This window comes from Polypterus senegalus, chromosome 12 (assembly GCF_016835505.1).
Source record: "Polypterus senegalus isolate Bchr_013 chromosome 12, ASM1683550v1, whole genome shotgun sequence".
Lineage (NCBI taxonomy): Eukaryota > Metazoa > Chordata > Cladistia > Polypteriformes > Polypteridae > Polypterus > Polypterus senegalus.
Window position 1 is genome coordinate 93,179,454 of NC_053165.1, and position 24,437 is coordinate 93,203,890.

Genomic DNA, 24,437 nt, shown 5'->3' on the forward strand with positions numbered 1-24,437 from the left:
ACGGCCACTAGTGAAGCGGTCTCCAGGGGCGCGGGCACCAAAGAGGCGGTCACTTGAGGCGGCTGCTTTGTGTCTTCGACTCCAAAAATAAACGCGAAAAGCCGTTTAAATTGTTCTTGCAGGGCCGAGAACACAACCTTAAACACCCACATCCTGACCAGAAAAGACATCTCTCAAATGACGATTCTCGTGGTGACTAAAGTTTATATCCGCCACGGTGTTGCCTGGCAACCGCACATCTCCCGAATGATCCACCGTTAGAAGCTTTTTTTTAAAAGAGGAATGCAATAGTTTTAGTAGGAATAAATCATACAATTAAAACAAACATTTTTTGGCAATTTTGTCGATAAATCGCCTTTTTGCGTCGCTTAGGGACGGAAAGCAGCACGAAACTGCAGCCGATTACGATTTCCTCCAAATTCGAACCCCTCCATGATGAAGAAAATTTCAGTGGACGCGATGTTCGTGCGTCTCATTATGAAGAACTGAATTTCCGAAAAATAACAGATGTCTATCGTTTTAAAAATATTTAGTATTTTGCTGTTTAAACGTTAGCAGATTGCGCATGCGGGCTGTCTCCTGACTGTGACTAGGAATTTATTTTAAATGGAGAAACGTGCAATCACCGGAAGAGGATGACGTAACCGGTTCCGTCGTTGATCGCTGCGATCTGCTTTTCAAATGTTAACTACAAGTGGAACTATTTTAGGTATAATGATAACGCATCATCGATACTTTTCGAATGTTTTATGTTTTTTCCGCCCTGTATTTATGAACTGCGAGTAGCCATGCAACGCGATCACAAAGTTGGAAAAGTTGTTGGACGTGATGCTAGTCCGTCGCTGATCGCATATACACCGGACGACTTTATAGTCATCAGCTAAACAGATACCGAGTTTTAGCTTTAGAGATAAATGAAAATGGAGTTCAATTAAGACTGAAATCCGGGAATCGTTCTTGGCTGCAAGCGTATAACACAGACAGCTAGCTGCAATGTCAAGGCGAGTATCGCGATTAAAGCGTAAAATACGCAACGGAAGTCCAAGTAACACAAAGCATTGCTTAGTAACAAGACAAACAGCTAGCAGAAATGTATTTAAAAATAAGTGAAATGATGCATGCCACATAAATTAACATATGCATATACATCTTTATGGCTCTTATCATACCATTCATTCACCTACTGGATGCTCAATTTCGAATAACCCAAGCCAGGGAAGAGACCAGAGCGCGCGCTTGTCTGGAGTGAATACGCATGCGCAAATCCAGGATAGTGCTGGGCGTTCCGATTTCCTTTACTGATTCGATTCTTTATTAGTTTTTGTGAATTGATTCATTTGACACATTTAATTCCCTCGATTCACTTAAGAGTATGGGAGGACCTGAGGTGTCTGAGTTCCTATCTGATGACACCACAAGTATATAATTTAACAATCTATGTATTATTTTGATAAGTGTTTGTGTATAAACATATAAATATCAATTTGTATTAATTTATAATTATGTATATTACTTGATGATTCATATATCACTGTCCTGTTTCCGTAGACAAAGCAAGATAACACAATTAAGATATTCCATTAAAATAAGACAAAGAATCACAAATGAATGAAAATTTTGCAGCTCGTAACAAGGGGGGGGGTCCCTTCCCTTATGATTCGGGATCACAGAAACGACTTTAATTTTCATCCCTACAACTCGAAAACTATAAGGCATAGGACATTTTTATTCACACTAGTGACTTTGACATACCAGATAATCTACAGTAACCCCCAGTGGCTCGTTCACAGATTCGAGATTCATGATTCCCATGGATGGTTCTTATACATGCGCTTTACACATCTTCTGGTGTCAGTAAAATGAAAGAGGCTGACAACATCACACAGTGCATGCATGCACTTTAGCTTCCCATGCTGCTCAATCGACTCGCTTATGCTCACGAATCGACTCATGTGATTCACTCAAGAGTCGTTCAGAAAAGAACAATCGGCCATTGCTAGTCCGGGCCTGAGGAAAGTGAGGGAGTTAAGAGTCCGCGGGCCTGTGATTCCTAAGGATTTGGATAGGTCCACAAAATACTGTTCTTTATTCTAATAAAATGTCTTTTAAGAATGCACAAGAGGCTTATTGTTCATTATTTGTCATTTCTGAACCAATATCACTAATTTAACGTTCTCTTTTAATCGTCTTTACCTCTTCAATATCGCCCATATAAAATGAAATAATTTCCAAATATAACTATTTTATGAGTTGTAATGAAAAGACTCGTATTGCTATTTTGTGGCGTGGCTGTGCTGCTGAGTGTCATTTTTGGCACTGATTTGATTCTATTTATATTTATTACATTACTTACTTTATGTATTTGATTCAATATAGTTAGTAATTTGTGATTGTTATTAATTTTATTTTAGTTATTTAATTCTATAAATAACAAACTGAAATCTCGTATTTATAATTTAATAATATTTTTGAGTTCATATATTCTAGTTACTATTATTTTTTCACACACAAAATTAGTAATTTGTGATTTATTAATTTTATTTGTTAATTACTTTTAGAAATGACAAACTGAAATGTGATATTTAGAAATATTTTTAGTTCAAATTTTCTAGTTGCTATTATTTTTTCACACACAAAAAAAAGAAATATTAATATGCAATATTAACCTGTAACTGTTTTTCTATTCTTCTGATACTAATAAAACATGAAAGTAAATAAGTAATCTTTCTTTCTTTCTTTCGCCCCAGCGGCGGCTCTCGACACTCTTGTGCATATCAGGCCAGTTTGGAGTAGAGGTCACCAATTCACTAAAATAGCACGTTATAGGGTTGAAGACGCGTCCTAAGAACAGTCGGACGGGAGAACTTGGCGAAGTTTATTTAAATTTAGCAAAGGCCAGGATTCGAATCTCGCGGTCTCAGGGGATGTGAGGTAGAAGCCCACATTACTGCGTCTCTATCGAAATGCTTTTTGTTCCCCGTTCCTAACACTTGAATGCGTTACACTCAGTTTGTTCAACTATGGACTGTGATCCGCAGACATTGTGACGAGTCGCCACCTGACCCATTAGCCGAGTTTGTTCTGTGGCACGTGACACATTTCCCCTCTAGTTAGCCTGCTATTGATTGCGGTGGCATGCGATCTGAGAGGTAGCTTCTGAACAACGCCGTTAATGCATCATAGGGAGCTTTCCTTTCTATGATACGCAAATATAATTAACTAGCCAACCCGCGGCGTACCATACCTCGCATAATCAGGCCGCTTTTTAAATGATTTTTAAGTACAGGGAGAAAATTAACATTTGAAATATCGGTAATGTAACAAATCAGCAAGAAAAGCAACATTATAACAATGCACGGAACGAACCAACACACAATCGTCCGTGACTGAAAACTGGCGGACCGCCATCGCACCTTCTCTTGCCAGACGGAGGGATGGGGTGCACGGCGCGGAGTGTGGAACGGGAGGAGAGGAGAAGGACATCCATTCAGCTCCGTCCATCATGCTAGTCTGCTGATTTCTCGTTTAGTATGCGCTACACGCTCATGTGCCCACCTTCAACTTGTCACTTGAGACGTCGTCTTTACACAGTCCAGATGTACTGACGTAGACTTTTCATTGCTCTGTGTGGTTTTGGCTGCTTTTCTAAATATAATCCACCAAGACACCCGACCACGGTAGTAGCGAAGTGGGAGGGGCGTGTGTACAAAGGGTTGGGACGCAACCAGTGGGAGCGTATGAGTCGCACTTAGTGGGAATTCCACGGTTTGCAACCCAAATGGGGTTCAACGGCTTACCCACGCCTCTCTGCGCCGGGTAGACACACGCTCAATGTCATGCATAATTATTTATTGAATGCTAAACACTTCTGGAAAGACACGGTTGTGTGAGACTACAACAGTAAGCGAATGAAAAGATGGAACTCTGGAGAGAGCAAAATACAGCACAATAGTGAACCCGCGGCATAACAAACGCCTCGTAATTATTTATTGATGGTTGAACACTTCTGGAAAGACACAGTTGTCTAAAAAGGGAGGGTTTGAGGATACAACAGAAAGTGAATGAAAAGATGGAACTCTAGACTTTTCATTGCTCTGTGCGGTTTTGGCTGCCTTTCTATATATAATCCACCAAGACACCCGACCACGGTAGTAGCGAGGTTGGAGGGGGGTGTGTACAAAGTGCAGGAGCATCGAAGAAGACGCATGTTTGTCGCGGATGCGAATTGCTGTATGTAGCGTGTAAAACAGTTTGCTATGGTGCACGGTCGTGCGTCGAACCGAAAACTCGGTTTTTAAAGACTGCTTACTTCATTGTGTTTCAACCTCAGTTGTAAAGGAATGTTTTAAGGACCCCATGGGAGACCCCTCGGTTTTGGCTGCTATTCTATATATAATCCACCAAGATACCCGACCACGGTAGGAGGGGGGTGTGCACAAAGGGTAGGGACGTAACCAGTGGGAGCGTATGAGTCACACTTAGTGGGAATTTCACAGTTTGCAGCCCGAATGGAGTTCAACGGCTTACGCACGCCTCTCTGTGCTGGGTAGACACACGCTCAATCTCATGCATAATTATTTATTCAATGCTAAACACTTCTAGAAAAACACAAATGTCTAAAATGGGTTGGTGTGAGAATACAACTGTAAGTGAATGAAAAGATGGAACTCTGGAGAGAGCAACATACAACACAATAGTGAACCCGCGGCATAACAAACGCCGCGTGGCTCAGACGTGCATGTGGACTCTTACCACAGACCAAAGGGACTAACTGGGTGGTCGGTGAGTTTTCGCGTCCGGGCAAATGGGCAGGCAGTGTGAATGCCTAGAGAGCGAGGGTAGACGCCGGCCGGTGAAAAAGGAGTGTTGGTGGGCAGGAAAACGTCTTCCGTGTTCCTGCAGGAGCATCTAAGAAGACGCATGTTTGTCGCGGATGAGAATAGCTGTCTGTAGCGTGTAAAACAGTTTGCTATGGTGCACGCGGTCGTGCATCGTAACCGAAAAGTTGGTTTTTAAAAACTGCTTACCTTCATTGTGCTTTAACCTCAGTTGTAAAGGATTGTTTTAAGGATCCTATGGTATACCCCTCGCAAACCGTTTCACACGCTGAATATGGCGATTCACCTCCGCGAGAAACATGCTTCTATGAACAGTCAACGTAGCTCGGAGGTGCATGACATGCACATGACATTACCCTGACCTGCACTGCATGTGACCTCCACGACAGACGAATATAAATGACGCCATTTGTTCTGTGTCGTCGCGTCCGAGTTGGTGGGCATGGCCCTGCGAGTTGTCGTCGTATCCAATGGTCTCGGAGTTGGTGGGCGTGACTCCTTCCTGCGTGCGCCATAGGTGTCTCACTTGTCGGCGGCTTAGTGAATCCACGCCCCTTCCGGCGTGCTTTCCATGGTTGTCTTGCCTTAGTGAATTATATATATAGATATTTCCCACAATTCCAACATTTAAATTTGAATCAGGCAAACTGAGACAGATGACACGTATAAGGAAGGTGGAGTGGGGAGGCAATGGCGCAGCTTGTGAGGTCAAAAGACTGTGGCGCTAGCTTGAAAAGTCAAAATGAACATAACTGGTGAGGAACAGGGCCGTGATGGTTTTCGGAGTGCTTTGACTGGTGAGTCAGCATGGTGGAGTTCCGTACAGCAGAGGTGCTCAAAGTCGCTCCTGGGGACCCACTGTGGCTGCAGGTTTTTATTGGACTCCTGGGCTAATTAAGTGAACTCTTATTTTCTGAGATTCTGCGATTAGGGAACAATATTGAAATTGTAAAACTAAGTTTGGTAAAAAAACAATATATGTATACTAGCAGACCACGTGCGCTTCTCTGCAGTCGCTGTAGTTGGAATAATTATGTATCTACATGCGACTTATAGAGCTTCTTTATATACAACATTTTTGGTTTGTCCTAAACACTAAGAAACACTAAAGGAAAAAATACTATTCAGTAAGTACTGCGTCTAGTAAACAGTAAATCAGTAAAGGAGAGAGGACTGAACACTAAGGAAAAAGAACTGCAAGACCGCGTCAGCTGCGAAGCTCACCTCGGAGCGAAATGAAGTGAATGGGAGGGGAGATGATCACGTGACTCCCCCACCCGCCTTAACTCTCCATCTCTCCGCAAACACACACACACAGTCTCTCGGATCCCAACTCTCCTTTATATGTATAGATTAAAATGTACTAAGCAGGGAATTATGGGAATAATGTTTTTCTTTTCTTTTTAACAATATTTTCATCTTGATTTTCATTCAACTTTCCAGGTGTTCTAATTGTTTAATTAGTCCATTATTTTCTAATTAGTGGGTCTGACGCTAAAGTAGTTGCAGCCTTTCATGATTCAGTGTTGTTTGCCTGGCTGTCTGCTCTGCTCGTTTTTAATTGTCATCATTAAGATACAAATGGAGGGGAAAACTGCACAGAGAAAGGGAAAATAGAATGAAGTCTAGAGCAAAAATGGAGATATTTCTATACATGTAAAAATCATGCTGCTGTGCCTTTCTGAATGTAGGATGGAAAGATAGATAGATAGATAGATAGATACTTTATTAATCCCCAAGGGGAAATTCACATACTCCAGCAGCAGCATACTGATAAAAAACAATATTAAATTAAAGAGCAATAAAAAAAAAACAGTGCAAGTTAAAAAATGCAAGGTGGAGAAAATTGAGGCAGATATAGCAGTCCATAAGAGAAAAGAGAAAAAAATACCAGCTTATTAATTGAGATCAGTGTTATCAGTTTTCACGGATTATGAAGCTGCTTGGAACAAAACCATGAAGCCACAGTGGGCCCCCAGGACCGACTTTGAGAGCCCCTGCCATACAATATACTCCGTGGCAGCATTGTCCGCAAAATGCAATTTCAGTGTCCTTGGGCAACAGCTCGGAGCCTCATTGGATGCCCGCTGTACAATACTTTGAATCCAAATTTGAAACAAACGTGCAAAAAAAAAAAAAATATCAAGTTTAACATGCCTTGGCGAGGACTAACTCCCTTCTTTTAACACAATTTAAAAGTGTTTTAATCATTTTGAATCTACTGATAGTGTGAAGGACATGTTTGTTGGACCGCTGAGAACTGTCAAAACACAAGATAATATCAAAAGGGTGAGACAGACTGTCGAGGGGGGCCCTTGGCGTTCAGCATGACGTCAGTGGGAAGCAACTGAATCAACTTTTGTACTCCGTTTCTTGAACCCTTGAATGAGAACCGGTGTTGTGGTGTCAAATTTCATATACAAGTTGATAAATATTTTCTACGTCTTTATTTGTAACTTCGACAAAGGAATGTAATATTAGTGTTATGTCATTGATAAGGACAACAGGGTCGGAGGGAGTGCCTAAAAGTAATTTGGCAAGTGAGTCTCTGCAGGTCCCTCTCAATCGACCCCCACAGGAAAGCCAGACTACCAAGATGGCAAGCGTCAAGATAAGTAAACCTCTAGATGAGGTCGACACTCTCTCCACAGGCAGACAAACTGCTGTGCCCAAGAGGTCATGAAACGGCCTGGCTGTTGGTTTTTATCAGGACCCTCACAAGGCCAGACACTCAGACCCCTCACTTGGTCTCTCAAGGACCCTGATCAGAACCTCCATTTACTTTGTGAAGATCACAGCATCATTGGTAAAGTCAAGATCAGTGAATCTTTTTTCACCAATAGATGCCCCACAGCCACTGGACCCCACGACCCTGCCCAACACCCAGTCCATGCCAGTACTGAACAGAACACACCGCTGACAAACCACAGAATCAACTGGGAAAAATATTGAGGTTCTGCCTCCACTCTGGACAGCACTCACTCTACTAGTGTAACGGCTGGCCATGATATCCAGCCACCCTGCTTATTATTTTACACACTAATTGCACTTTTCTCTCGTTGCTCCAAACCAATATTTATATATTCCATGGTTAAGCGCCCATGTTTTTCCCCTTTTTTGTTCTTCAAAGCCTCATAACCTCAACGCCACATGCATTCACACCCCTCAATTCCACCATGCACTTCCTCTGCTCTGCTTCTCACAAGTGCTTCCTACCTTCCTCAGATGTCTGTTCCCTGGAAGTTCTTTTCTTGCCATCTCCTTCCATGTCTTTCTCTTTCATTGGGCTTTTTGACGTCTTCTTCATCCATGCCGGCCGCCAGCTTTTCAAGTTTCGCCCTTTGCTGGATTTGTGATGCCTGGTATTTAGCCCATGTTCTTTGGCTTTTCGATTGTCCAACTCATCCTCCTCATCATTCTCCAGTTCCAGCATGTTCAGCCGGTGGCGCAGTTTCAAGAGGTTCCTCTGGACTTCTCTTATTGCCATCATGTTCTGTTTCTCCTTCCTGTCCGAGCTCTGCATGTGGTCTTTTACTTGCTCGAGAAGGTCCAGGTTGACATTTTGAAGGTTTTCAACTTTATTTGAGAAGGTATCCAGGAAACAGGCCAGCGTCTGAAATGCAATGACAGCAGGCGTGTGAAAGGAAAGCAAGAGACAATGCAGATTACAGTTAGCCTGACACCATTGTGATAGTTAGAACCTTTTTGGGGCTTTGACTTTGGATTTTGGTTTAGCGTTTAGATAAACATAACATAGGATAGATTCTTGGTTACGATCTTTTAGCTTGTACAGGGTGGTGCAGGGAAACGGGACATTTTGGAACTAGGTGTTGGCGACCCTGTGGTGTCGGCGGTAGTTTGGAATCAACGTGATCTCGTTTAGAACCCCTTGCCATTAGTTGTAATGAAGCAGTGGAGTGGTGCGCAATGAGTGTTCACTGGGAAGGCCTTTTACAAGAGTGGTGATAGTGTGACTGCTGCCGCAAAGGGAATTTCGGCGTCATTACCAGTTAGGACTTCATGATCGTGTCCCGTCTTCTCATGCGATTACAACATGGGTGCGTAATTACGAAGAAACCAGTTCAGCCTTAAAAGAGAAGTCCCCAGGAGGAGCCACTTCACATACTGCCCAACAATTGATGGCAGCTATTCGACGATTGTTTGGAAGGCGCATCATTTCACGCAACAAGATCCCCAGATCTTTTTTCTGTGGGGACATCTTAAAAGCCAAGTGTACCGCACACGTCCCGCAACCATTGCTGAACTAAAAATGAGGACTGAAGAGGAAATCGCTGGCATTCGTCTTGACATGTTACATCGAGCAATCCAGAATTTCCACAACAGGCTGTCAGATTGTGTAGGGAGAAATGAACAACAACCTTCATGATGTTTCCTTCGAAACATAAAATGAATATTCATTACATTCATTAATTGCATATCCTCTACAATAAGTATTTTTTTTTTTCATATCTCTTCTCCTGGTCCAGGGCCGTCTTAACTTAGCATGTGGACACACTGGGCAGTCGCCAGGTGACCCCATGCTAATCTATGTATGTCGTGACTTGCTGTCAATAAACAGATACTATACTATACTAAACTACGAATATTTGTTATTGTGTTACAAGTGGACATTGGCATTCACCTCTGACTTAATATCACGGTCACTTCTGCAACCTCCCGTGCCTATATGTGTACGGGTCTCACGCACCACATCACATAAAAGTTTATATGTTAAGGTCACTACAACCTGCAAAGAAATTTCGCAAATGTTTTTGCTGAACACTTGATTAATAATAAAGAATTCATAGTAATTTTATGCTGTGCCATCTCCGTCTGTATGGTTTACCAATTGACTATCATTTATATTTTGAAATTTTTGTTTTTCAAGGCTCGTGTTATATTGTTCAAACTTTTGTGTTGATTAATCTTTGCTGTACAGCATGTTTTTTAATGTTTAATCACTGATTTTGTTCAAAGTACCAATATTACAATAAATATATGTTTAATTATATAGCCTACAGTGGTGCTTGAAAGTTTGTGAACCCTTTAGAATTTTCGAGATTTCTGCATAAATGTGACCTAAAACATCATCAGATTTTCACTCAAGTCCTAAAAGTAGATAAAGAGAAACCAGTTAAACAAATGAGACACAAATATTATACTTGGTCATTTATTTATTAAGGAAAATGATTGAATATTCCATATTTGTGAGTGGCAAAAGTATGTGAACCTCTAGGATTAGCAGTTCGTTTGAAGGTGAAATTCGAGTCCAGTGTTTTCAATCAATGGGATGACAATCAGCTGTGAGTGGGCACCCTGTGGTATTTAAAGAACAGGATCTATCAAAGTCTGCTCTTCACAACACATGTTTGTGGAAGTGTATCATGGCACCAACAAAGGAGATTTCTGAGGCCCTCACAAAAAGAGTTGTTGATGCTCATCAGGCTGGAAAAGGTTACCAAATCATCTCTAAAGAGTTTGGACTCCACCAATCCACAGTCAGACAGATTGTGTACAAATGGAGGAAATTCAAGACCATTGTTACCCTCCCCAGGAGTGGTCGACCAACAAAGATCACTCCAAGAGCAAGGCGTGTAACAGTGGGCGAGGTCACAAAGGACCACAGGGTGACTTCTAAGCAACTGAAGGCCTCTCTCACATTGGCTAAGGTTCATGTTCATGAGTCCACCATCAGGAGTACCAAATCATCTCTAAAGAGTTTGGACTCCACCAATCCACAGTCAGACAGATTGTCTACAAATGGAGGAAATTCAAGACCATTGTTACCATCCCCAGGAGTGGTCGACCAACAAAGATCACTCCAAGAGCAAGGCGTGTAACAGTGGGCGAGGTCACAAAGGACCCCAGGGTAACTTCTAAGCAACTGAAGGCCTCTCTCACGTTGGCTAATGTTCATGTTCATGAGTCCACCATCAGGAGAACACCGAACAACAATGGTGTGCATGGCAGGGTTGCAAGGAGAAAGCCACTGCTCTCCAAAAAAAACATTGCTGCTCATCTGCAGTCTGCTAAAGATCACGTGGACAAACCAGAAGGCTACTGGAAGAATGTTTTGTGGACGGATGAGACCAAAATAGAACTTTTTGGTTTGAATGAAAACCGTTATGTTTGGAGAAAGGAAAACACTGCATTCCAGCATAAGAACCTCATCCCATCTGTGAAACATAGTGGTGGTAGTATCATGGTTTGAATCTGGGCCAGGACGGCTTGCCTTCATTAATGGAACAATGAATTCTGAATGATATCAGAGAATTCTAAAGGAAAATGTCAAGACATCTGTCCATGAACTGAATCTCAAGAGAAGGTGGGTCATGCAGCAAGACAACGACCCTAAGCACACAAGTCGTTCTACCAAAGAATGGTTAAAGAAGAATAAAGTGAATGTTTTGGATTGGCCAAGTCAAAGTCCTGACCTTAATCCAATCGAAATGTTGTGGAAAGACCTGAAGCGAGCAGTTCATGTGAGGAAACCCACCAACATCCCAGAGTTGAAGCTGTTCTGTATGGAGGAATGGGCTAAAATTCCTCCAAGCTGGTGTGCAGGAATGATCAGAAGTTACCGGAAACGTTTAGTTGCAGTTATTGATGCAAAGGGAGGTCACACCAGATACTGAAAGCAAAGGTTCACATACTTTCACCACTCACAAATATGTAATATTCGATCATTTTCCTCAATAAATAAATGACCAAGTATAATATTTGTGTCTCATTTGTTTAACTGGTTTCTCTTTATCTACTTTTAGGACTTGAGTGAAACTCTGATGATGTTTTAGGTCATATTTATGCAGAAATATAGAAAATTCTAAAGGGTTCACAATCTTTCAAGTACAACTGTAATTACATTTTTATTCCTGTGAGTGGTTGTGTAGGTAAGGACCCCAGTGCACTGTTTTTCCCGGGGGCCTATAATGCTGTTAAGATGGCCCTGTGTCCTGGTCAGCTCTGTAATTCTATAGATCTGTCCTTTCATTGGGCAAGCAAGCAATAAAATCATCTCCTCATCAGGTCCATGTCCCCTGCCCTGGGTAATTCTTTGAAATTAGTGGACACCCCTGCAACATACAGTTGAAGTCAAACACTTGGGGTGAATTCTTTAAAACTCACTTTAGAACCCCTCTAGAGCACGTTATGACTGCTAGGGTCTTAACTGGTATTTAAATATGGTGTACTTCCGTATACGCTCTGTGGCCACTTGACAATAATAGCAATAATAATAATAACACAATATATTTATATAGTGCTCAAGGTGCTTAATTACCTCTACCTGCTATACAACTGAGCGTGGGTGTTAGTGGGCCCTCTGATGGACTGGTGTGCCATGACTGGGCTGTGCCCTGACTCAGGGGGTCCCAGAACTGGTTCTTAGAAAGCTGTCAATGTAAATGTGAACGTGGGTGTGTGAGAGGCGTGAGGAGCTTCCTGCCCAGGCCTGTTTCTTTCTACACCTAAAGTTGCCAGGATGGGCTCCGGTTCCTGCCACTCTGAACCTGACAAGCCGATTTGAAAACAGAAAGATGGATGGATGGATGAATGTTAAATGTGAACAGCAGCTCTCAGCGGAGGATTTAATGCTTTAACATCTTGTTGTGTGACAAGGCAATAAAGCAAATGATGTAGGAGTTAAACGGGTAGTGGCTGCAGGCGACGGGCTCATTTTTGTAAACTTTTGTCTTTTTGTTTTAAGTCTAGAGCCAAACCAATCAAATCCTGTTTTAATTAAACCAGAATAATCCAGTTGGCATTACTCCTTATGGCTGATGGTCCCTAACGGTGTTGGCCTCTAAGCAGAATCTCTTCAGCTTGCTGGCAATTTATGGAAAGAGTGAATGAAGGTAAAAATGCACTGTGGGGCAGGTGGTCCCCACCACAAAAGGTCCTGTTTTAGTTGTTAATTTAGGCTTAATAGCCCACCCTCCCCTGTAATAGAAACAAAATCAGGAGTCAGTAGCAGACCATTCACATTCACACTGTACTTACAGCAATGGGTTGGTCTGATTCTCCAGCAATTGATATAAGGCTACGGGGAAGCTGCTGGGCATGGCGGTGGGTGGGTGTGCTGATCGACTGGTTTACTTAACTCTTTCAGGGCGGATATCGACTTTTGTCGAAATTCAGTGGTAGAGGACGATAATCAGCTGTAAACTGTGACAAAACTCACCGTTATGTTTTAGTTCGGCTCACTTTAAAGTTAGCTTTGTTGATTTGACCGAGATTTTCTGCGCGTGCATGAGTGGTGGAGAGCAAACAACCCCTCAAATGGTATCGACATCTGACGGAAGACCAAAGTGAATCATATCGCTGAGTCAGACTCTCGAGTTGTCGTTTTTTGATGTAAGTCATCTGGAGATCAAGCACGAAAGTGAGGGTCCAGCATCAGCTGATCGTGGTGCTGAACATATTCATGTAGCTAATGCACCTATGCCAACGTTCACCTGGGAGGACTGCCGCTTATGATGACAAGAGGTACAAACCAGATTGCATCACTCTCTGACTGCTACTGCTGTGCGACGACAGCCAGGCCTGATGTGTATTCCTGCTGGTCATTGAGCTGCCCCCATGTAGCCGCTGCTACCACAGACGCCGAATGTGTAATGACAGCAGCCACGGCATGCAGCAAGAGACGTTTTGTATTGATTTATGTGAGAAGCCATTGCTTTGTGTGCTTTTCAGAAAACTGGAAAAAATATTCAGCCCTCAAAGAGTTAAAGAGGTTTATTAGATTACAGTCAACTTTATTGTCATTGAACAGGTACAACAAAATGCAGTTTAGCATGTCACCAGAAAGTGCAAGTAGTAGAGTAAGGTGCAATAGACAGTGGGTGCAATAAGGAATGTGGTAGAAAGTTAACATCTCTCTACTATAAAAGAAAATCTTGAGACGAGGCGAGACTATTGCCAACAGATTTCTCCAAGTCCTGCCCTCCTCTCAACCATATTCAACCACGCACACGGTCCTCTCACCTCTCATTCGTGTGAATGCTTTTGTCAGACACAGTTCCTTATAAATTTTTACATTTTCCTCACTTTAAGTTCCCAATAAAGAAGACGTATTATGTCCAAATCTTATTGAAGAATTTCAAGAAATGAGTACACTGGCAATCCTAGCACCGAGAAATAAATTAACGTGAAAATTGTCGATCGGTACATGGCAAGTTGGTTAAATGTGTATCAATAGACTGCTGCAACAGTTGGTGGTGATCGTGATGAAAACATCAACTTACAATATCACGAAGAATACCTACAACCGTTAACACCGTCCAGTCTTCCACCGGCCGAATTACTGTTGAAAGAAGGATGTATCGTAATATTTTTGAGCAATTTAAGTCTGAGTGATGGGCTGTGCAATAGGACAAGATTAGTTGCCCTAGTCTCATTAAAGAAAGAAACATCCTCTAACAGGACAAATCAGTAATCAGGCAGGAGAGAAGCTGTTCATGGTATCTTTTAATTACTTCTCGGCAAAATGCATTAGAGGGAGAATTCTTCAAAAGCACTCCAGAACAGTGTGGTCAGAATGATCAGAGAAACAAAGAATAGAGCTTCAGTTTATAAACTATTCAATTTACATTTTGCATTTACATGCATACATTTTTCTCTGGTTGGTTCGTTGGTTTACACCCAAATGATTCTATTATTATATTAAAGTCAGCTTCTTCTTATACATTTGAGCTGAGCCACCACCCTTGAAACTGTCCATTCTGGTTGTTTTACAGGACGTCTGCTGATTTCTTAGTCGTCTTTCAGTACATTTTGTTGTTCACATGACCTTTATCTGATCTCCTGAAATGCCTGCAAAGGTTTCTGACATTCATTAATCCTTTATGCTATATCTTTAAGATGAAAACTATGCTACCCTAAAATTATTCTTCCACAAGAAGCATACAAATGACAATATACTGTATGTATATGATATTTGAATTTGCAGGTAGTAGTGTATACAAGGAAGAGTATATAGATAGGAATATTGATCAGTAAATACCGATACAGAATATGAATAAATACAGATATTTCTGTATTATAAAAAAAAATCCTAGAAGGCAAAAGCAAGGCGACGATACGTGATCTTCTCGGACGTTCTCAGTAGACATTTAAAAGACCCACGAGACAAAAGAGACTTGCCACGGAGCGTCTCGCGGGGACCGTAAACATGAGACTTGGTGCCAAGAGACTGTCCCAGGACCGTCACGCGGGGACGTGGAACATGAGATTCTCACAAGACACTCCCTACTCACAAATGATATAATACTGTATAAGAGCACATGCACCAAAAAAACAGCCAGTCGAGTAAAAGCACGTAGTGCACACAGATCCTGTGCTCTGAACATATATAAAGCGTAGAAGGACAATACAAAGAATAGAGACCCAAAGGTGTTGGGGAGAAAAAAAGGCAGATAAGAGATTATGAAAGCAGTGGAATTCAAAAGGCTCAAACAAACGATGGCGCGATACACATGCAGAGAAAGGTAGAGAATATGAGAGCAGTAAAATTTGAAAGTTTTGCAGCATCCCAGCCAGGTTGAGGCCTTTTTGGTTTTAAGTGACTGTTCGGTCCGATTGAGGGAGGGCGGAGTAGAGCATGGAGGACTGATAGCGGTAAGGGGGTTTTGAGACACGGGGGATGAGGGATTGGAGAAGGTGCTAGAAAGTTGTGTTTGGGGTTACGAAGTCAGCGATTGTTCAAGTAAAAATATCATGTCAGTCGCTACAGTATCAAAGAAAAGATAGAAAAGATTGCATTGCCGGAAAACAAAAAATGATTAATCATCAGAACCAGGTGTAATTGAAAAAAGAGCAGGACAAATCGAGGTCAGAAATAAAAGACAAAGAGTAGATTCTTTTCGCATTCGCATCATTCTTATGCACAAAACGTGGATTTACACAATAATGGACCATACGCTATGAGAATCTGTGGTCCCGCAACAGTTAAAGCAACGACAAGTTGAATTTCAATTCTGTCAGGTGTATATTTATGATCACGGGGAAGCGATGCAAATTTTAACAGGCAAAAAGAAAGGTAATGTATATATTCCACGAATAACATTGCACACCAAAGGAGATCGTGATATGCCATTCGTATTAAAATATTTACGGTGAGAATAGCTTTTGCTATGACAATCAATAAATCACAGGGACAAACATTAGATTTATTAGGGAAACAGAAACAATATTCGCTCACGGGCAGACACAATATGTCTCCAAAAAATATTGTTTTTAATGAAGCTTTAAAGTAAAAGTGCAAATAATGAAATTGAAACAATTCCAAAGAAAAAAAAAATTAAAATTGTATATCTGATGAACCAAACACAGGGGTTGGCGAGCGAAGCGAGCAGGGGGTGAAGCATGAAATATTTTTCTAAACTGAACAGATACATGTAAAGCAGTGAAAATATACATAGAGTGCAGTCAGAAGTTATTGATATTTAGAAAGGTTTTCTGTCGAGTGGCAAGAGTTGAGAGTTCAAAATGGTGAGGATGTTATGAAAGAAGCTGTTCCAGAGCCCGCTGGCATGAGATCGAAGGCTCCTGTAGCACCTCTCTAACGGGATGAGGATAAACAGTCCACGGTTGGGGTGAGAAGCCTCCATGATGACGCTGCAATCCCGTCACAGGCATCATGTGTTCTGCAGGCCAAGCCCAAAATGTGCCAAGAAAACATTCCCGACACCGTTACACCACCACTACCACCACAATCAGCTTGACACAAGGCATTGGTGCCCAATCGTGACTGACCCAACTTTCTGTGCGCCTAATCAGACCAGGTTTCATTGTTCCTGTCTTCAGTCGTCCAGTTTTGGTGGACCTGTGCCCACTGCAACCTCAGCTTCCTGTTCTTGGCTGACAGAAGTGGAACCTGACATGGTCTTCTGCTGTTGTAGCTCATCCACCTCAAGGTTCAAAGTGTTGAGCATTGGAAAAAGCTTTTCTGCTCCCCACAGATGTGTAGAGTGGTTGGGTTACCACAGCTGTTCTGTCAGGTCATGCTAGGCTGACCATTCTCCTCTGACCTCTGTCATCCTCAAGGCAGTGTTTCCATTCACAGAACCGCCACTCACTGGTGGGTTTTTTTGTTTTTCACACCGTTTTGAGTAAACTCTACAAATTGTCTTGTGTGAAAATCCCAGGAGATCGGCAGTTACAGAAACACTTAAACCAGCCCATCTGGCACCAACAACCAAAAATTTCTTTGATTACTTCTATTTGTCCCCATTCTGGTGTTCGGTGTGAACATTAACTGAAGCAACTGACCTGTACTTGCATGATTTTATGCATTGTGCTGCTGCCACATGATTGGTCGGTTACAGACTTGCATGGATAGGCCCCAGTGATTGTAGAAGCTGCACTGTTAATGTACAATAGATGATGACTTACTGTTCTATTTTGCGTTTCCTGTGGAGTATTCTAGAGTTCTATAAATGTGAAGTGAGATGTTTTTGTAACTCAGGAAATTTAATTCTGGCATATATTTTCTTTCAGGATTAGTTCTGAAACTAACTAACATAATTGGTGATTAACATCTACGTGAAACATTGTCAGCACAGGGTAACTGAATAAAAAATGACATGTGACAGAACATTCAAGAATGAGTCTGGTGTCACGAATGTGTGTCACAGGGTCACCCTCCGACTTCCTCACAGGTACGTGTTACCACCCTAAGCCAAGAGGGGGTACTGCCACTAACTGTCTTGTCTTCTTCTTCTTCCACAATATAGAGAAACCACCCACTGAACAACAGCAACAGTATTTATTTCTATAGCACATTTTCATACAACTGCGGTGGGCTGGCGTCCTGCCTGAGGTTTGTTTCCTGCCTTGCGCCCTGTATTGGCTGGGATTGGCTCCAGCAGACCCCCGTGACCCTGTAGCTAGGATATAGCGGGTTGGATAATGGATGAATGGATGGATGGATGGATTTTCATACAAATGATGTCACTCAAAGTGCTTTACAGGATGAGGAAAGATAAAAAGACAAAATTTAAGAATAAAATTAGGCAATACTAATTAACTTAGAATAAAAGTATGGTCCAATGGCCAGGGAGGACAGAAAAAACAAAAAGAAAACTCCAGATGGCTGGAGAAAAAAAAACCAAAATCTGCAGGGGTGCCAAGGCCACTCTAGGTATTCTACCTAACATGAATTGTCCTAATTAGTCGTCGATTTTCAGGCTTCACATGGAAGAATTTGATAATGCTTGTTATGTGGACTTCTAGCCTTCAATCTGAAGGCAAATGACTCCGCCACATCCAGTCCATGGGTAATTAAACCGATACCAACTAGAACAGGGGTGTCCAACTCCGGTCCTGGTGGGCTGCAGGTTTTCATTCTAACCATCATCTTAATTAGTGAGCCATTCTTGATTCTGATTAACTCATTTTGCCTTTGTTTTAACTGACGTGACTCGGACACCCTTAGTTGTTTCTTTTTCCTTAATGAGCAGCCAAATAATAATGAGATACAAAACAAGTTGCAACATGACCAGCTAACCTGGAAATAAAAGGCGCTTTTCCACTGCATAGTACGGCACAGCACGGTTCAGTACAGCTCACCTTGGTTCGGCTCAGTTCGGCTCGGTTTGCGTTTCGACTGCAGTTTAGTACCGCTTTAGAGTGGGCGGGATTATCCACGTGTCGTTATAGTTGCGCCGCCTCTATTGCCGTGACACCGTGGAACTTTTACAACAACACGCAGACAACGACAACACTTTAGCTTGACGACGCGCAAGGGTAAGCATCTAAAAAAAGCACATCACTAGCTAACTTTTATCACTGTTGCAAAGCATAAAATGAACTTAACTGCCAGTGGCATGGTGGGATGTGATTGTTCCCGGTTTTACAAACACTCAGTGGCTGGAGAACTTTCGAATGTCTGAAGAAACATCCATCCACTTATGCAAAAAAACTGCGTCCAGCGATGGAGAGACGGGACACAAACTTCCACGTGTGTGTACCTTTAAAGAAAAGAATAGCCAGTGACGCAGTAATGACGATTCCGGCCAATCAGTGACCAGCAGAGTTTACACGTCACGTTTTGGTAACGGTTCGGCGCTTGGAACCTCGGCTGAGGTGGTACTAAAAAAAGGACCAGGTACCAGGTACTGTTCCCAGTGGAAAACGCCCCAAAAGTGAGCTGAACTGAACCGTGTCATGCCGTACTATGCAGTGGAAAAGCGCCATAAAGAAAGGTGAAGGTCTCGGTCATGTTGGGCTGCTCAGGTCACCAAAACATTTTGACGGTGGTCTGCTGTGGCAGAATGAGAACAGCAACAAGTCCTGATATTCAATAACGGCTTTAATTAACAGCAAGAATCGGCTTCTCATTAAGAAACTGGTTGGAGTGAAACTGGCCGGAGTTTGACGTTCCAGTTTAGCTGGTCATCTGTCGGCTTTTTTCACATCTCATTTCTGTTTGGCTGCCATTTAATGAAGAAACAAATCAACTCAGAGGACTGAATCCTTAAAGATGGGCCATTAAAACGAAGGGAAAAGGAGTTCATTAGCAGTGAAAACTGCAGCCACTGCGGCCCACCAGGACCAGAGCTGGATACCCCTAAACTAGAAGGAGGTGTCACTTCTGGTTCAAGTGACCACAGCCTGCTCACAAACTGTATGTAAAAGTACTTAAACCAGCCCAACTGTTACAGGGAGGCCTTTTCTGAACGCCATAGTGCGATGTTTTTGTTTTCCTTACAAGTAAATGGAGAGAGCTGGGTTGGCACCCCATAATTCACTATTTACTGACCACACTGGACAATAAATTGAAGCTGATATACGGGGTAGTAACCAGAAATACAGGATGTCCAACCAACCAGCTCAATGCAGTAGTTAACATAACCATGTTCAAGTTACTTTGTAAAAAGAGTGACCGCAATGAAGCCATTTGTCCAATGGCTTGCAGGATCACCTTATGGGCGTTAGGGAAAGTCCCAACATCACAGGGCTAGTGACAGAGTGCACATTTGCTCACTGTGCCAATCAAAAGGTAATTAAAAAAGGGCTCAGGAGCAGCTGACTTGATGATAAGGGAGCTGATATGATAAGCTAGGAAAAGGAATGTGTGTTTCAGGATGAAGGAGGGCCCCATTACTCAACACGCCAATAAAAGCTGATGGGCTGCCATAACTAGACTGTGGCTGACAGACTTGTCGGTTGATCTGTAGTTATATGACACATTTGAGGTTGGACTTCACACTGAAATGCCTCCTTGTGTGTTTTGGGCAATCAGCAGATAAAAATGATGACATAAAACTGTTGTGGTTGAGGGTGGCATGGTGGCTCAGTGCTAGCATTTCTGCCTCGCAGTATGGAGACCTAGTTTCATTTTCCGGGTCTTCCCTGTGTGGAGTTTGCATGTTCTCCCCGTGTGTGTGTGGGTTTCCTCCAGGTGCTCCTGTTTCCTCCCACAATCCAAAGGCCTGTAGGTTAGGGGAACCGGAGATGCTAAATTGGCCTAGTGTGTGGCTGGGGTTGGTGTGTGTGTTTTTACCCTGCGGTGGACTGGCACCCTGTCCAGGCTTTGTTCCTACCTTACACCCTATGCTTGCTGGGACTCTAGCATCCCCTACAACCGTAGTCTGAATTGAGCGGGTTAGAAAATGACATGGCATGTTATGGTTAGGTTAGGTTAATAAGGACTTTCCATTAAAGTCCTCTTGGACAGGTTAGAACAAAGACTAACAAAAGATGTCTGCCATTCTTTGAACGGTGTTACAGAAAAACAACCAGAACATTGCAGTGCCTGAAACACTTAAGGCTACATCTACACCTCTACATTTTGATTTAAAAGCAGTGTTTTTAAACATAAATTATCTAAGTCCATATTAGAGTTTTCAATTCATCTATGAAAGTATCTCCAACCGCACTAAAACAACCGAAAACATATGATATACAGGACATGTTCACCTACACTAGGCATGCATGCACCAGGACAATAACACTGCCATCCACGGGATTTATCACAAAACTGCAGCAACCGGTAAATTATCTTGTACATGTATGCAGCATCCTAACTGTACAAAATGCAATTTACATTCAGCACAACAAGCAGGATGGGAAGCAACTCCTCTGTGTCCACCATGTTAAAATATGGTTTTCTTCCATGAAAGGTGACCAGTCAAGGAATGGAACATTGTAGAGCAGGATCCAATCAAGGAAGTGCCACATAATAAGCACAAAAAAATCATAACGTGACAAATATATTGAGTCTTCGTCCACATACACTCATGTCTTCTCTATTCACATTGCAGTTTTGTCCTTGACTGTAAATCATAACGTGACCATAGACTTCTTGTCCACATACGCTCATGTTTTCACCATTCACATTGCAGTTTTAGACTTGGCTGTAAATCATAACGTGACCATAGAGTTCTTGTCCACATACGCTCATGTTTTCACCATTCACATTGCAGTTTTAGACTTGGCTGTAAATCATAACGTGACCATAGAGTTCTTGTCCACATACGCTCATGTTTTCACCATTCACATTGCCGTTTTAGACTTGACTGTAAATCAGAATGTGACTATCGAGTCTTCGTCCACATACGCTCATGTTTTCACCATTTACATTACAGTTTTAGACTTGGTTGTAAATCATAACGTGACTATTGAGTCTTCGTCCACATACGCTCATGTTTTCACCATTTACATTACAGTTTTAGACTTGGTTGTAAATCATAACGTGACTATTGAGTCTTCGTCCACATACGCTCATGTTTTCACCATTCACATTGCAGTTTTAGACTTAGCTGTAATCAGAATGTGACTAGAGTTCTCGTCCACAATTAGGGAGTTTTTATAAAAGTGGCAACCACAGCGCCATAGGGTCCTGACACAGGAAATTAAGGCACTCGTGACAATCAGAAACACAAAACAGCACCACCAGAGAAAGTATAATCTTACAAAATGGTGCCAATGATGATGCCACCATCCAAACTTATAAACAAATGAAACAGTATTTACTCGTGTGTGCCTTAAATAGGGACATACATTTTAAGGATAAACTGGAGAAGGAATTGGGAGTGACACGACCTCATGCGCATTTTCCATTTCATGTCATGGGACATGCAGGAAGACCACAACCCAAAAGATGAAGTGGAGTGACTTCAGTTCAAGTCTCTCGCTGTCCTTGAGTGGTCCAGCCAAAGCCCAGACTTAAACCCCATAGAACATCTCTGGATAGACCTGAACATGGAAGATTACAGGCACTTGCCATCCAAGAGAATCTGCCAGGAGGAATGGGGCAAACTCCCAGATGGACAAAGCTTGCAAAGACTTACCCCCAGGAGACTCCAAACTGGAATTTGTGACAAAAGGGCTTCTACAAATTACTAGGGCTTAAATACTTAAATGAAGGAGAGATTTCAGTTTTTGATTTTCAGTAAATTTGCAAACAATTCGAAAACATGTCTCCACTTTGTCGTCATGGGTTATGGAGAGTAGAATGATGGTGGCAGTTAACATTAAACCTACAACACAAAAAGTGTACAGAAAGTGTAGCCTGCTTGTGAAATATTACACTTTTATATATAATATACTGTACAATATATACAGTATCTCACAAAAGTGAGTACATCCCTCACATTTTTGTAAATATTTTATTATCTTCTCATGGGACAACACTGAAGATATGACACTTTATTACAACGTAAAGTAGTCCGTGTACAGCTTGTATAACAGTGTAAATTTGCTGTCCCCTCAAAATAACTCAACACACAGCCATTAATGTCTAAACCGCTGGCAACAAAAGTGAGTACACCCCTAAAGTGAAAAATGTCCAAATTGTGCCCAATTAGCCATTTTCCCTCCCCGGTGTCATGTGACTCGTTAGTGTTACAAGGTCTCAGGTGTGAATGGGGAGCAGGTGTGTTAAATTCGGTGTTATCGCTCACACACTCTCTCATACTGGTCACTGGAAGTTCAACATGGCACCTCATGGCAAAGTAGCTCTGAGGATCTGAAAAAAGAATTGCTGCTCTACATAAAGATGGCCGAGGCTATAAGAAGATCGCCAACACCCTGAAACTGAGCTGCAGCACGGTGGCCAAGACCGTACAGCAACAGGTTTAACAGGACAGGTTCCACTCAGAACAGGCCTCGCCACGGTAGACCAAAGAACTCAAAGTCATATCCAGAGGTTGTCTTTTGAAAATAGACGTATGAGTGATGCCAGCATTGCTGCAGAAGTTGAAGGGGTGGGGGGTCAGCCTGGCAGTGCTCAGGCCATACGCCCGCCGCACACTGCATCAAATTAGTCTGCAGGGCTGTCGTCCGAGAAGGAAGACTCTTCTAAAGATGATGCACAAGAAAGCCCGCAGTTTGCTTAAGACAAGCAAACTAAGGACATGGATTACTGGAGCCATGTCCGGTGGTCCTGATGAGACCAAGACTAATTTGGTTCAGATGGTGTCAAGCGTGTGTGGCAGCAACCAGGTGAGGAGTACAAACACAAGTGTGTCTTGCCAACAGTCAAGAATGGTGGTGAGAGTGTCATGGTTTGGGGCTGCATGAGTGCTGCTGGCACTGGGGAGCTACAGTTCATCGAGGGAACCATGAATGCCAACATGTACTGCGACATACTGAAGCAGAGCGTGATCCTCTCCCTTCAGAAACTGGGCCGCAGGGCAGTAGTCCAACATGATAACGACCCCAAACACACCTCCAAGACAACCACTGAGGGTAAAGCTGCTGGACTGGTCAAGCATAAGTCCAGACCTAAACCCTATTGAGCATCTGTGGGGCATCCTGAAATGGAAGGTGGAGGAGCGCAAGGTCTCTAACACCCACCAGCTCCATCATGGAGGAGTGGAAGAGGATTCCAGTGGCAACCTGTGAAGCTCATGTGAACTCCATGCCCAAGAGAGTTAAGGCAGTGCTGGAAAAATAATGGTGGCCACACAAACTATTGACACTCTGGGCACAATTTGGACATTTTTCACTTTAGGGGTGTACTCACTTTTGTTGCCACCGGTTTAGACATTAAAGGCTGTGCGTTGAGTTATTTTGAGGGGACAGCAAATTTACACTGTTATACAAGCTGTACACGGACTACTTTACATTGGATCAAAGTGTCACATCTTCAGTGTTGTCCCATGAAAAGATATAATAAAATATTTACAAAAATGTGAGGGGTGCACTCACTTTTGTGAGGTACTGTATTTTCATTTGATTATTATTGCTATCACTATACATATTTGAATTTGATTATTATTATCGATATCACTATACTGCAGTGCTCATTTTTCCTTTTGTTACGCATTACTTGCCTTTGTGTTCATTCTGCTACTGGACAAATCCCAAAGAAAGCATTTTATGGGCTCTACCAGGAGAAAGTTGACCCTCAGACCTTCCAAAGAGAGACGTCTGGAAAAGGACGTGCAGAAACTGACTGGTTTATTGTATTAATACAATGCAATTCTGTTACAGTGTTACAAAAAGCTTTGAAACCCAACAACTGCAGGACCCTCGGACATGCTGGAGCACCAGACCGGCTGTTCGGACACTTCTAGATTGCGGCCCCTCCATCATGTTCCCCACTCCAAACTTCTGCACACTCCAACAACATCTGGAGAAGATAACGGCTCGGCT

At 42.4% G+C, this 24,437-nt stretch overlaps 2 protein-coding genes across 7 annotated transcripts in view; one reads left to right on the plus strand and one right to left on the minus strand.

The window, feature by feature from the left end:
• LOC120540501 (nuclear receptor subfamily 5 group A member 2-like) overlaps positions 1-24,437 on the plus strand; it is a 112,095-nt gene that overhangs the window by 49,281 nt on the left and 38,377 nt on the right. The gene's annotated exons all lie outside the window — the stretch shown is intronic.
• Positions 1-24,437, minus strand: part of LOC120541374 (probable DNA double-strand break repair Rad50 ATPase) — a 67,152-nt gene that overhangs the window by 4,479 nt on the left and 38,236 nt on the right. For 5 of the 6 annotated variants that reach the window (XM_039772936.1, XM_039772934.1, XM_039772935.1 and 2 more), the window contains one exon: positions 8,055-8,451. The exons of the other annotated variant lie outside the window; for it this stretch is intronic. In XM_039772936.1, the coding sequence (XP_039628870.1) occupies positions 8,055-8,096 (42 nt within the window). In that variant the 5' untranslated portion in view covers positions 8,097-8,451. The remainder of the gene's footprint in view (positions 1-8,054; positions 8,452-24,437) is intronic. 6 annotated transcript variants of the gene reach the window in all.